Source organism: Microtus ochrogaster, unplaced genomic scaffold (assembly GCF_000317375.1).
Source record: "Microtus ochrogaster isolate Prairie Vole_2 unplaced genomic scaffold, MicOch1.0 UNK4, whole genome shotgun sequence".
Lineage (NCBI taxonomy): Eukaryota > Metazoa > Chordata > Mammalia > Rodentia > Cricetidae > Microtus > Microtus ochrogaster.
Window position 1 is genome coordinate 7,558,073 of NW_004949102.1, and position 12,341 is coordinate 7,570,413.

At 43.4% G+C, this 12,341-nt stretch overlaps 1 protein-coding gene across 1 annotated transcript; it reads right to left on the bottom strand.

The window, feature by feature from the left end:
- Positions 1-10,099: 10,099 nt before the first annotated feature.
- On the bottom strand, positions 10,100-11,510 carry Klf14 (Kruppel like factor 14). The gene has a single exon (XM_005365793.2). It carries the CDS (start codon positions 11,265-11,267, stop codon positions 10,293-10,295), a length of 975 nt encoding a protein of 324 aa, XP_005365850.1. The 5' UTR covers positions 11,268-11,510; the 3' UTR covers positions 10,100-10,292.
- Positions 11,511-12,341: the final 831 nt, after the last annotated feature.

Here is a 12,341-nt window from a genome sequence, read left to right on the forward strand (position 1 = left end):
CAAAGCCAAGGCAACATGACAGGCCAGAGGGAAAGACTTTCCCATCACCTCTGGGCCTTCCTGCACATTCCAGTGCAATCCATTGCTGACCCCTGCTGGAACTCACTGACCAAGTTGCCATCCCTCCTTTGATGGGGCAGGAAGCGCTAGAGCTCCCTGGGGACCAGCAGTAATGACAAGATTCATTGTCTCCGCCATCTACGCACGCCCTCACTCACATAAAGCAACAAGGGATGCAGCTCTTCCTCTGTCTTGGTCTTTTCCTGATTTGGGGGGGGGGGGGCTGCAAAAGACAGAGTACAGCTTCCTTTTGCCTTCCTTATATTGACAAAAGTCTTCACTTAGAAAGGCTTAGAGAGGAAAAACAAAATGTAAAAAAAGAAAAATAGATCTTTTTCCCCCCTCTTTGCTTCTACCTTCAAAACTAGAACCCCGTCTTTAAGCAAACCAAACATAGACATAAGGGGGGAAATTTGTTTTGAAAAATATTGTGCATTCTTCCTTCCTTCCTTCTTTTCTGTGTGACTATTCTCTTTCAGCTAGAGCGTATCCAGGCTGGTAGGGCAGGGATATAGAAATAAAGGACTCTACTTCATCATGCGCATTTGATCTCCAACTCAATAGCAGTCCTGATATGTTTGTTGGGAAAGAAAAGGGGAACCCGAAATCTCCAAGTCTGGCAATATTAAGAGCAATGTACATAGCCTGAATCCGAACTTTTATTGTATGCAGTCAGTAGGTAGAGAAAACTTAGGATGTTAGCACCTCTTGAGTGAGAAAGTCAAGTGTTTTTCCCATTGGAAGAGCCAAGGGCTGCAGGGAGGCCAAAAGGATTGGAACAGAATTGGAATCTTAGGTCCCTGAGAAGTAGCCCACTAGTCCCTCCTTCCATATGCCAGGACGGGGGAGGCACCATGATACTAGGAACCCTGTATACACTAAGGTAGAATCTGTAATGTCTGGGTAAGTTCCTCACTTCTACCCCACGCCTACTGATAGCACGGTACCTTGGTGACATTTACGAAGCGGAGGCATCAATGCAGATGGCTTCTGTTTGTACCCAGCTCCCTGGGGCTTTCGTGGGATATGGAGGAGAACCAGAATATTTTTTTTTATTTCACACTTTGGCTGGAGTGAGCAGGCGTGCTGAGAAAACTGGAAGCCCAAAAGTCTACACTGCAGACAAGATGGTCATACTCAGTGGGGATGTCACGAAGAGCAGATTTAGCCAGACCTCAGACTCCAGCCTGAACACCAGAAAGGCAGCAAAACAAAACAGGAACAAAACCCAGACAAGATCTGTTATAATTCTTTGGGTACAATCACAATTTGCCCAGAAACTTCCATCCTGGCCACATAAGCAGGGAGAATGAGTGAAGAGCCAGAGACCAGCATTGCACACCATCCTGAAATCACTTCCTGTCTACTGTTCTGAGGATACATAAACTCCCCAACATTCAGAAACCACGGCAAGAAGATGGGGAGAAGTCAGCTCCGAAAGAGTTTGAATTTTGAATCGATTCCACTTTTATCTCAAAAACAAAATTAAGCGGAATGGGAATATTTTTAACTGCAAACAACAAATAGAAATTAATTCTGTTACCTTAATTGACAAATTTGCATTTTCCTTCTGTCACTAATGGGGGTGGGAGCTTATTAATCAGAGGCAGGGAGCTATAGATAAGAAAGAACACAACGGTTTTTTCCTTCAGATTGATTTGCAAGTGTTTGTACATTTGGTTTTGCTCATCACTCCCTTTACAGAGCTACAAATTTTGAAGGGGCTACTGGTGTTCAGGGTCAAACCCCGAATCCTCAATAGCTATTCTGAGTAACTAAGATGGATGCGTGTATTGTGGAAGAGGGGTAGGGAGCTTCTCAAAGGTTCACATTGTTCCTCTGTGATATTTGCTGACATTTGCTGCCTCTGCACCTGCTGTGAAATTACAGCCACAGAGGTAGCGAAGACAAAACCCTTTGCCCCAGTGACAGAAAGGATGCCGTAGCTCCTGAACTGACAGCCCTCCAATAGAGGCAAAAGGTCTTAGGTGGCTTTTGGTTGATTCTTAGTATACTTTTTGTTCTATATAAAATAAGTCTCTATCTTACTAATGGTTTGTGCCTTGAATTTGGACTTGACACTGTAGCATGTCACATTTGCTTGCTTTTATTAACATTCACCCAGAACGTGCTGCTGTACTCCAATACCTGCCCTTATTTATGTTCTTGGGCAGGGTTTCCATGTGTAGCTTGCACTTGCATAAGCTGAACTTCCCTGCTCCTGTCTCCCAAATGCTGGGATTACAGGGTGAACCACGGTACCTGGATGCTTCTGGCTTTTAAATAATAATTTTCTTCCCTTTAAAATATTTTTTTAAATGTTAGCCTTTTTAATTGATTCAAGTAATATATAAAGGGATGGTGCCCCTGTCACTCTTAACCCTGTACTTTTCTTAAATGCCTGTCGATCACTTGGCTGTTTTGTGTGTATATGTGTCTAGCCCCTCCTCTCTTGAAGCTTGGCTCTTAATTTAACCTGGATATTAATATTCTGACTGCTATTGTTTTTCTCAGATTATAATTTAATATTTATTTACTTATTGGTTTTCAAATATAAGCTATTTTTAAATTTTGATTTAGCCAAATTCTTTTCCTTCTTGATTTTTTTTTTGCCCAGCATGCATAAGGCCCTGTGTTCAAGTCTTATCCCCTCAATAAATAATTCAATATCTAAAACTAAAATTGTGTCATAACCAAGACAGCTTTCCTTGTTTAATGAGAGTAGAGAGATTTGTCAACATTTTTAACTTTAAACAGTTTAAGTGTTTACCATGAGGAATTTATCTTTTCGGAAGCTGTGCGGTAGAGAGCAGTGCTATATTTTGCTTCCCTTTCCTCATGATTAATCACTGTTTCTGTAGCATTTATCACCCCGTCTATTTTTTCTGTGCTTACATGAAGTAGCTTTGTTCCTACCCATCAGGAATCCTATTTGTGGGTTTATTTATGAGATCTTTATTCAATTCTTCCTACCCATTTGCCAGCTACTACACTGGACTATGGTGTTCAATCATTTCAACTTGATCTTATTTTGACATCAGCCGAAACAGTTTCCCTTCTTTACTCCTGGTTCTTCTGAGCTCGAGCGCTCTCTCTCTCTCTCTCTCTCTCTCTCTCTCTCTCTCTCTCTCTCTCTCTCCTCTATGATGAGAGCTGAGGTAGATAGTTTGCCTAGCATTCTTGAGGCTCTGGCTTCAAAAAAGAAAAGAGAGAGAGGAAAAAAGAAAATCAAGACAAAGCAGGCCAACTCAGTGGAGAGCCATGGGGGGCGTTGGAAATGGTATTAACAATTTAGGCAAATCTGAAGGAAGAACTAATATTTCCCAGAATCACCAGATTCCACCACCTGCAGACATGACTTCTACTAATTACCCTCACTTCTTCTGTCACTCAGTAACAGTTTTACAGCTGCCTCCACAAAGATTGTAAATGCTGTTTCTTGCTATGATGTGTGGAATCTTTTAGTCTATTGTATTTTCTGATTGATAATTGCTGAAATATGAACATGTGCTTGATTTTTTTATTCAGCCATTATGTTGATATATCATTATTGTTAAATTAATCTTACCTTGCTGATATAGACTTCATGGAATTGTGATGTTTTTCTTTCTCATTTAATGCTGAATTCAAACTTCTAATATTTGGTTTAGGACTTTTGCATTTGTTTTTATAGATTAAATAGATATATTTATTCTTTATTGTTTGTCATTTTCGGTATCAGAACTAATTGTATAAATAGACTCACATCTTTTTTTCCCTATGCTCTGGAGCAGTTTATAAAAGTTAGAAGTAATCTATTTTTTTAAGTATCCATCGAGGCCAGAAAAGGGCACCAGACCCTCTAGGATTGTGGTTACAGAAGGTTATGAGACACCATGCTGGGCCTGGAACTGCATCCTGATCCTCTGGAAGAGCAGGCATTCCTGCAGCCATCTCTCCAGCTCCCATGAAGCAATCTATGTCTTATAGATTTATATAACTTGTGTATACAAATGCCCAACCTTTTGGAGAATAGATCTTCTACTACTATTTCACTTTCAGATTTTCTATATTGTCTCAGGCCATTTTAAAATTCTATATTCTTCTTATAAAATTATCCACCATTTCCTATTGATGTTGTTATTTGTATTATTCTCTTAAAATTAAAATTTCTACTCACGTGGTACATGATTTTGTCTCTTTGCCAACTCTCTTATTTTTAATCCTTATTTGCCTTTAAATAAAATGATTTTATTAGGCTTTTAAAGGTTTTGCTTATACTAATTTTGTCTTCTGTCTCACTAATTTCTTCTTTTAAACTTTTAAAAACATGATCTTACTAAGATTGTTTCCTAGACATGGACAGAGGGGGGGCGGACCTTGGACTTTCCACAGGGCAGGGAACCCTGACTGCTCTATGGACTGGAGAGGGAGGGGGAGAGGAGCTTGGGGGAGGGGGAGAAGGGTAGGAGGAGGGGGAGGGAAATGGGAGGCTGGGAGGAGGCGGATTCTTTTTTTTTCCTTTTCTCAATAAAAAATAAAAATAAAAATAAATAAAAAAAACTGTTACTAAAAAAAAAAAAGATTGTTTTTGGATCTCATAATCACATCCCACCTCCTGCTTGTGTGAAAGTTTAAATCACACATACAGTGTATCTACCTTTAAGAATCTCTTTTAAAAACTGCTTTGTGCTCACTGTCTTTTTAACTGAGACTACGGGGCCATGGCATGTGTCCTTTGCATTTGCTTGTCTCCCTTTTCTTCTATAGTTGAGAACCTTAGTTCATTTACTTTCAGCCTTTCTTTGACTGGCTTTCTTTCAAGAAAAGGTCCAGGCTACATTTTTAGCCTTAGAATTTACCATTCTGCATTGTGTTGTGTGTTCTCATTCAGTTCTATATTTTCGTTGATCTCTCTTTTTATCTCAGTTATGTAGAACTTTGCTTTTAGACTTCCAAAATTATAATGGCTTAATTATAATTTAATACTATGTTTATATTATTTTACATAATATAAATATGTTATATAATTAATGTTATATTAATAAAAATAGATGTATTTTATGTTACTGTCTTCTTGGTTATTAAGCTATTTTATCTTACCACATATTCGGGTAAGAATGCTTGCAAACTTTCAACATCGCATTTCAACATCTTGGTCTGATATTTGCAGAAGGCTTTTGATAGACATTCTTTACCAACTTCAGAAATCACCACTTATTACTGGTTTCCTTGTAAATTAAATAACAAATGGGTGTTTTGTTTTTCACGCATACTTATTTTGGAGGCTACTAAGATGTTCATGTTATCTTTCCTGCTTAACTTCTTAAATTCATTTGATTAATTATTTGTACATATTTCTGCGTCTTCTCCTGCAGATCTAATTATTTCACTCTTCAAGTCATCTAGTATTCCTACATCAGGACCAGAAGGATGAGTTCTCGTTATTTTCTCTGCAAACTTAGGCAGATGCTTCCTAAAATTTTTATAAACCCCGGGTCTCCAGTAGAGATGGGATTTCTCTGAAAACTTGCTCTCCTTCTTTTGTCAGATCTTTTTCCCACCACCTCCTCTAATTTAGTAGTGACTACAATATCGCCCTCCTTTATAGTCTTGTCTTAAATAGTATTTTTTGGTTTTATTTTTCTTTTTATATTAGTTCTCTCGCCCAAAACTGTGATATTTCTTCTTAATAAATTTGTTTCCTCTAACTTAGTCAACCGCATCCTTTTACTTTTTCACTGGCTTCATGCTTGTCTTTGAATTCGGTATCTAAAACATATATATGACACAACTCTTTTAAATATATTTTTGCCTTTGGGTTTGTAATATGACATTGCTTCTCACTTTTTAAACTTCCATGTAATGCATACTCTATCCTTTTTTATGTATTTATGATAAAATTAATTCTTTATTTCTGGTTGAACACAGAGAATTTCAGTTCAGTAGGTCCCTGAAATTCCATTTTGGGGGCTTACACAGTCAACAAATCTAACAACAACTAGGAACAAACACAGAAAGTGCATCTACTCCATATGAGGTAAAGAACTTGGTCTCTCCCATCGGTCTTTGGGAAAAGATGCAGTTCAGATCGAGATCAAGCTTGGCAATGGACCTAATGCTGTGTGATAATTTCTAGCACAATTTTAGGGCAAGGGCCTTCTGAGCTTGCGTTCTAAAGTATAGGGGGAGTTTGGAACCTAAAGTCACCCCTTCCCAGTGAGGTTGGGAATAAAGGCCGCAGAAAACGGTTCATTCAATTGTGTAACCCATCCCCTTTCTGCCGCAAGTCTGTCTCAGCTGCATCTATGAGAATCAAGATGAGCCTCTTGTGTGGCCCATTTTTGCAAACCTTAATCTCCAATGTCTTTCAAAAACAGTGATTTAAAGGTAAAACATTGTTGGCATAAGCTGTTTGGACTTGAAAAACTCAAAGAACTGCAAGATTCAAGCTAACTAAAGCTTTAAAATGGTGTCCTAGCAATTAGACACCCCATTTCAGTCCCTTAATCCCAGTCAGAATGCCTAATCAAGACTGAACATCAAAGGCACACTTACATATGCTAGGGATTAAAAGAGAAAAATACGTATTTATAATATATATATGTATATATACATAATATGTATTATATGTATTTCCCTCCAAGTTCTCAATAAAATGAACAATAGATACAGCGATAAAAATCAAAATATCACAGAGAAACCCTGTCTCGAAAAACCAAAAAAAAAAAAAATCAAAATATCAGTACTTTGCCGATAAAGCTATATCATGATCAATAAGGTCTTCCTAATTCTCTGTGTCCCCAACATCACCCAATTCTTAGACTTTGGGTGACCCACTCAAAGGAAGACATACAAAGGAAACACTTACCTGGACAGCAGTGATGTCCTCCAGGTAGTTAAGACCCAGATTCTCTTCAGGCCTGCCTCTGGAAGGCAAATCTGGGTCTCAGCCAGTTCATGAGCACATGAACTCAGAATCGGAGCTATGTGTATGCACACCAAAGCCGGAGTCACAGGAGAGAGCAGGATGGAGAATATAAACAATCTGATTCCTGAGGCCCCAACTAGAGATTGTAATCTTTTTCTAATGGGAGAAGTGAGAGGTCGGTGGGGCAAAGAGAAATATTTCACAATGATCCTTTGCTTGGAAAGGAACAGAGAAATAGGGACAAAGCACAGACCATTGCCTCCATAGGCAGGGTCAGCCTGTTCCCTTCACCTCCTCTATGCAAGATAAGAAATATGCTTATCTCACATCCACGGTCGGACTTGGAATTAATTCCCAGCTTCCAATCCAGATTTCAAGAAGACTTCTATTAATAGATTCTGTTACTAGTTCATTCCTATATCAGATCTGAGGAGAAGAGGGTTGGGTAAGGATATAAGGGTTCAGCCCAAATCCAACCAATCCCCAGAAACATTTCCTCCTTAAGCCTGGTCTGATAGACAAAAAGTAGAAAGAGGAATTCCAAGAGATTTAAAATGTTCTCCTAAGGTATCGTACTCATAACTATTCCTCAAAACCTGCCGGAGCACGAAGAAGAACGTTCAGATCAAGAAAGACCATTAAAAAAATCCTGTCTCTTTCATCTGTCCACTGTGGAGTCGTGAGTGTCTCTTTGATTGGCACTCTAAGACCTGACGGCAGTAGAGTATCAGAGGGTTTTCTCAATGAAAACCCCCAAGGTAGAATACTACTGTGGACATTATTTGAGACCTTGAAAGTTGAAAGTTATGTATCAGTTGGAAATCTATGTATTTTTTAAAACTTAATTCCAGAATGGTTAATAGCAGTTCTTGTTAGCTTATTTAGTTTGCTTACCCAATGGTAAATCCCTTAGTGAAAGGACAAGGAGAAAACTTTACCTCACTGGGTCCCATAGGACCCAAACTATCTAGCCTCGTATGAGGAAACAGACAAGCTATAGGGATTCTTAATTCTCTTAAGTGATTCTTAATTCTCTTACTAATTTAAAAAAGAAAAAAAAATCACCTTTAAAGTTAGGATTTCCTCTTCCTCTGTGTAATTCAAGGGAAATCCCATCTGCTTTGCTCTTCATGCCCTTATTATAAAATACTGAACCTTTTGAGGATTATAGGCCCCCTTCTTTGGGCTACCCCAAGGATTCCCCTCCCCCTCACATAGCTTATGAGAACCTAGTTGCATTCCAGTGCCATGTTTGTGCTCATTTAGTCTCTCACGGATGCCCGAATGCCCAGGACCAGGAAAAGAAGAGAGACCAACACTCAGAGTTAGTCCATTAGCCCCAAAGGAAAGGTTTCTCCCAGGCTGCCAAAGAACCATTCTCACTTTAAAACCACAGTGTGTGCGCATGAGAATGGACTTCACCTGGGAGGCAGTGCAGGTGGATCTCTGTGAAGTTCAGGCCAGTCTGGTCTGCAGAGCTAGTTCCAGGACAGCCAGGGCTTCACAGCGAAATCCTGTCCCCCACCCCCAAGACATAATAAAGTTATAAATAAATGAATAAAAAGGAAAGGAAAGAGAAGGGTTTAGGTATTTATTAAATACAATAGCCAAAGGACTCGGGGAGCCCCTCAGCATGAGAGGTTTACAGAAGCGGCAGAAAGCAGGAGAGGGCACGTGGAGACGGAAGGCAGGCTTTGTCTCAGGTCGCAGGGAGGGAGAAAATGGGGACACAAGCACGAAGGAAAGCCATTTAAAAGGCAAACACTTCACTTTTACTCACAGCACTTGCCAGAAACTTAGCATATAACTTTCAAGATAACTTAAGCTTCAGCATTTAAATATATAGAACCGGAGAGAACAGTTTGCTTAATCGGGTGCCTCTTAGGCTCCCACGAGATTACATCCTTTACAAGTTGATTCATGGGGTGGTATAAGATATCCAGGAGGGACCATAGGGGACCTTATCAGGTTAGGAAAGGCCTTCTAGCCTCATATTTAGTGAAAGGAACACATACAGGCACATACACAAACACAGGCGCGCACACACAACAATGATTTCAATCCACAGTAGCTAGGACACACCACAGAAAAATACTTCTGATGTCCGATTCCTTCAAGGAGGTCCTAATTTAAGATTCTGTCGTTAGAGAAAGATGCTCCTATTTCAAAATAGCTATTGTCTAGTTGCTCTGCCTGCAAATCCAAGACAGCAGCGCTCTAAAACAAACCAATCTCTCACCTTTTTCCCCTCACCCACCAACTCGCCTGTAACCGAAACAACAATGTACAGACCTCCACAGAAATTCAATCCTACTTAGCCACTAAGAAGTGAATAGACTCTACCACGCCTGAGATTACACAGGGTGAGGCAGCGGGAACTTCTCTCTGTTTCTATCAATGGTTGTGAAAAGTCTTGTTTTGCACCCGTCCCACCCAAAAGTGACTTGAGCTTGCCTTCTAGATGAAGGAGAAAGTATTTCAGACCAGCTTTTTCTCTCTGGTGCTATTACGATTGTTTTCTAATTACTTAATCAATCTCCTCATAGTCGAGGGCCGGAAAGTTACCACCCCTGAGAAGGATTTTTTTTTTAAGAGGAAAAGGGCCAAAACGCTAGCGCAGGGTTCCACATTATGCTATAGGAACTGCAAGCAGACCCATAATACCACTCCCCAGGCACAAAAAAGCGCATCCCAGCCATACATCCACAAAGCAGAGGTAGCTGGGACAATTGGGAGAGTGGAAGATATTAGCTTCCCATCAACCTGGAACTCTTGTTTAAAAGATAATAGAAATAAATTAGTAAACATTGCTGTTTACAGAAATAGAAATAATTTCTGTTTCCAAAGGCCTCTCATCATCCAAGTCTGGACATTTCCAAGACTGCCACCCTGGGTACCATCGCCAAAGTCCGCCCTAGTCAATGACTGCGACTTCAGAGTCTTTTTGGACTGGGAGTTCCTCAAGCCTCAGAGAATTCAGTTCCGGGGAAGGAAGAATCTTCAGTACGTTGAAGAGTACCGGAAGTTCATCCCTTCTCCTCGGTTCCTAACTGACTGCTTTGAAGCAACAGTTCCTTTCAGATGGTAATTGCGTTCCTTTCAGATGGTAATTGCGTTGCAAGACTTCCGGCTCCCAGTCCTTCTCCAGAGTCCCACAGGCTTGTCTGGAACCCATCCTTAGAGCGGAGCAACCAGTCTGTGCCTTTGTCTAACGACCCTGGAACATAGGAATCGACAGAGAGAAAAGGACTTGGCCTGGGCGGGAGTGTGGGGGAGGGGGCTGTGCTCGAGGCAAAGACAGACTGCAAGGACAGTCCTACAGTCAAGCAGTGAAGCTGGTCTCCTGGCCAGAGCCAGAGCTGGAGTCGGAACCAGAGCTTTCCGCCATGGCTGGGGGTGCGGGGCGGGGGGTGCGGCGACGCCCCCGGTACTCGATCATGTCGGGATGGTAAGTCGGATGGCGACGGGCATGCTTGGTCAAGTGGTCGCTTCGGGAGAACTGCTTAGGGCACAGCGGGCAGGAGAAGCGCTTTTCACCCGTGTGCGTCCTGTAGTGGCGGGCCAGCTCGTCAGAACGCGTAAACTTCTTGTCGCAGTCGAGCCAGTCGCAGGAGAAGGGGCGTTCCCCCGTGTGGGTGCGTTGGTGTGACTTGAGGTGCGAAGACTTGTAATAGGCTTTGTTGCAACCCGGAAAGACGCACTGGTGTCGCTTGGATGCGGGTGTAATCGGTCTTTTCCGGAACGTCGGGCCCATTGCTGGCGAGGGGCGGGCCCCTGGGGGCCCCTCGGGCCCCTCGGGCCCCTCTCCGCTGTCATCAGGGTCTTCTTGGGCTTCAGGTGCACTCAGGATGGCAGGTTCACCCCAGGAGCTCTCAGCTCCGGAGAACTCCTCCTCCAAGAAGGCCGGGATCGGCTCGGAGCACCCAGTGGGGCTGGAGCACCAGGTCAGCTCGCAGCAGCTAGTTGAGGCACACGGGACTTCTCCCGATGTCTCCCGGGAGCCTTCCACCGCACTGCAGCTTAGATCCGCCAAAGCGCTCGCAGCCAGCAGGTGGGGGGCTCCATCGCCCTCGCCAGGGTTAGGGGAGGGGATCTGGAGGACCGGGGGGATCCACAGCACCCCCCGTGTCCCGGAACCCGTCCCAGCCGACTCCCGTGGCACCGCACCCACCTCGGCGACAGCTGCGGCTCCTGCTCCCTCGGGGTTCGTTGCGGGCTGGTGCAGCACGGGTCCGGTGGACATAGACACCAGGCACTCGGCTGCGAAGTAGTCCAGGCAAGCCACGGCGGCCGACATGCTCGCGGCGCCCGGTTGCGGGCGAGCGCCGTCCGAGCGCGGCCCGCCGCGGGCTGGAGAGTCTCCCGGAGCGTCCGTCCTGCCGCTCGGAGCCGGACAAGCCGGAGACCGGTGCGCACCGCTTGCTGTCCCGCAGCCGCCGCTGCCGGCGCTGAACCCGCCCCGCTTGACGCGCCCCTGACTCTCTGGAGCCTGCGGGGGTGGTGGGGACCCGCCCCGGCCCGAGGACACCCCTGGATCGCGCTGCCGCGCGAGCTAAGGCTTTCCCAGCAGCCTGAGAAATTATCTTGTCTGCGCTTTCTCTCCGCTGCTGGCGAGCCAGGTAATTTCAATGCGCGCAAGTCCCGAATCGCAACTTCTGGGCAGCCTGCCGGTCTTGTCCCCCCCGCGCCCCTGGTCCCTGGCCAGCTGGGTGTCCAGCGGAGTCCTAGAAACTTTTTTTTTCCTTTAAGGGGGGGCGAAAAAAAGCCGCGTTCGTACCTGATTTGTCTTTCGCTTCGCAAACGCGATCGCTGGCGAAGTGGGCTGGGATTGCGTTTGACTCGCGTCCACCGCTCGCTGCCCAAATTGAAAATAGCCCCAAGTCTGCATCCAAAAGAAAACGGGGGCGAAACAAAGTTTTCTCATTTAGCAGTTCGGCTGTTAATGCAGGATCGGCAGCCGTGTCCTAAACAGATCCACCACGTAGCCACTAATTAATAGCGTTTTGAAGCAGAAACGTTTTTAACCCTGGCGAGTGCGAAGAATCCTCCCGGCTTGAAATAGAAACTTAAAATCCTTGGAGTAACGATTTAACTATTCAAGCAACGAAAGAAAAGAGCATGTTTAAACTGCATTAACCTGTCACAGGCACACAAACAAATTTCCGCGCTGAAATATAAATTACAGACTAGCAGCGAGATAAACACATTAAAATGGACTCCCACAATTTTAATAATAGAAAGTCACGTTTCCAATTAGGCAGCGTCTTTTATTTCTCTTTTGACAAAAATTTAAAAATAAGAAAATGCAGCAAAATGATATAGAATGTTCATCCAGTGGTTTGTGATTGTGGGGGGCTTTTTCTTTGTTTAT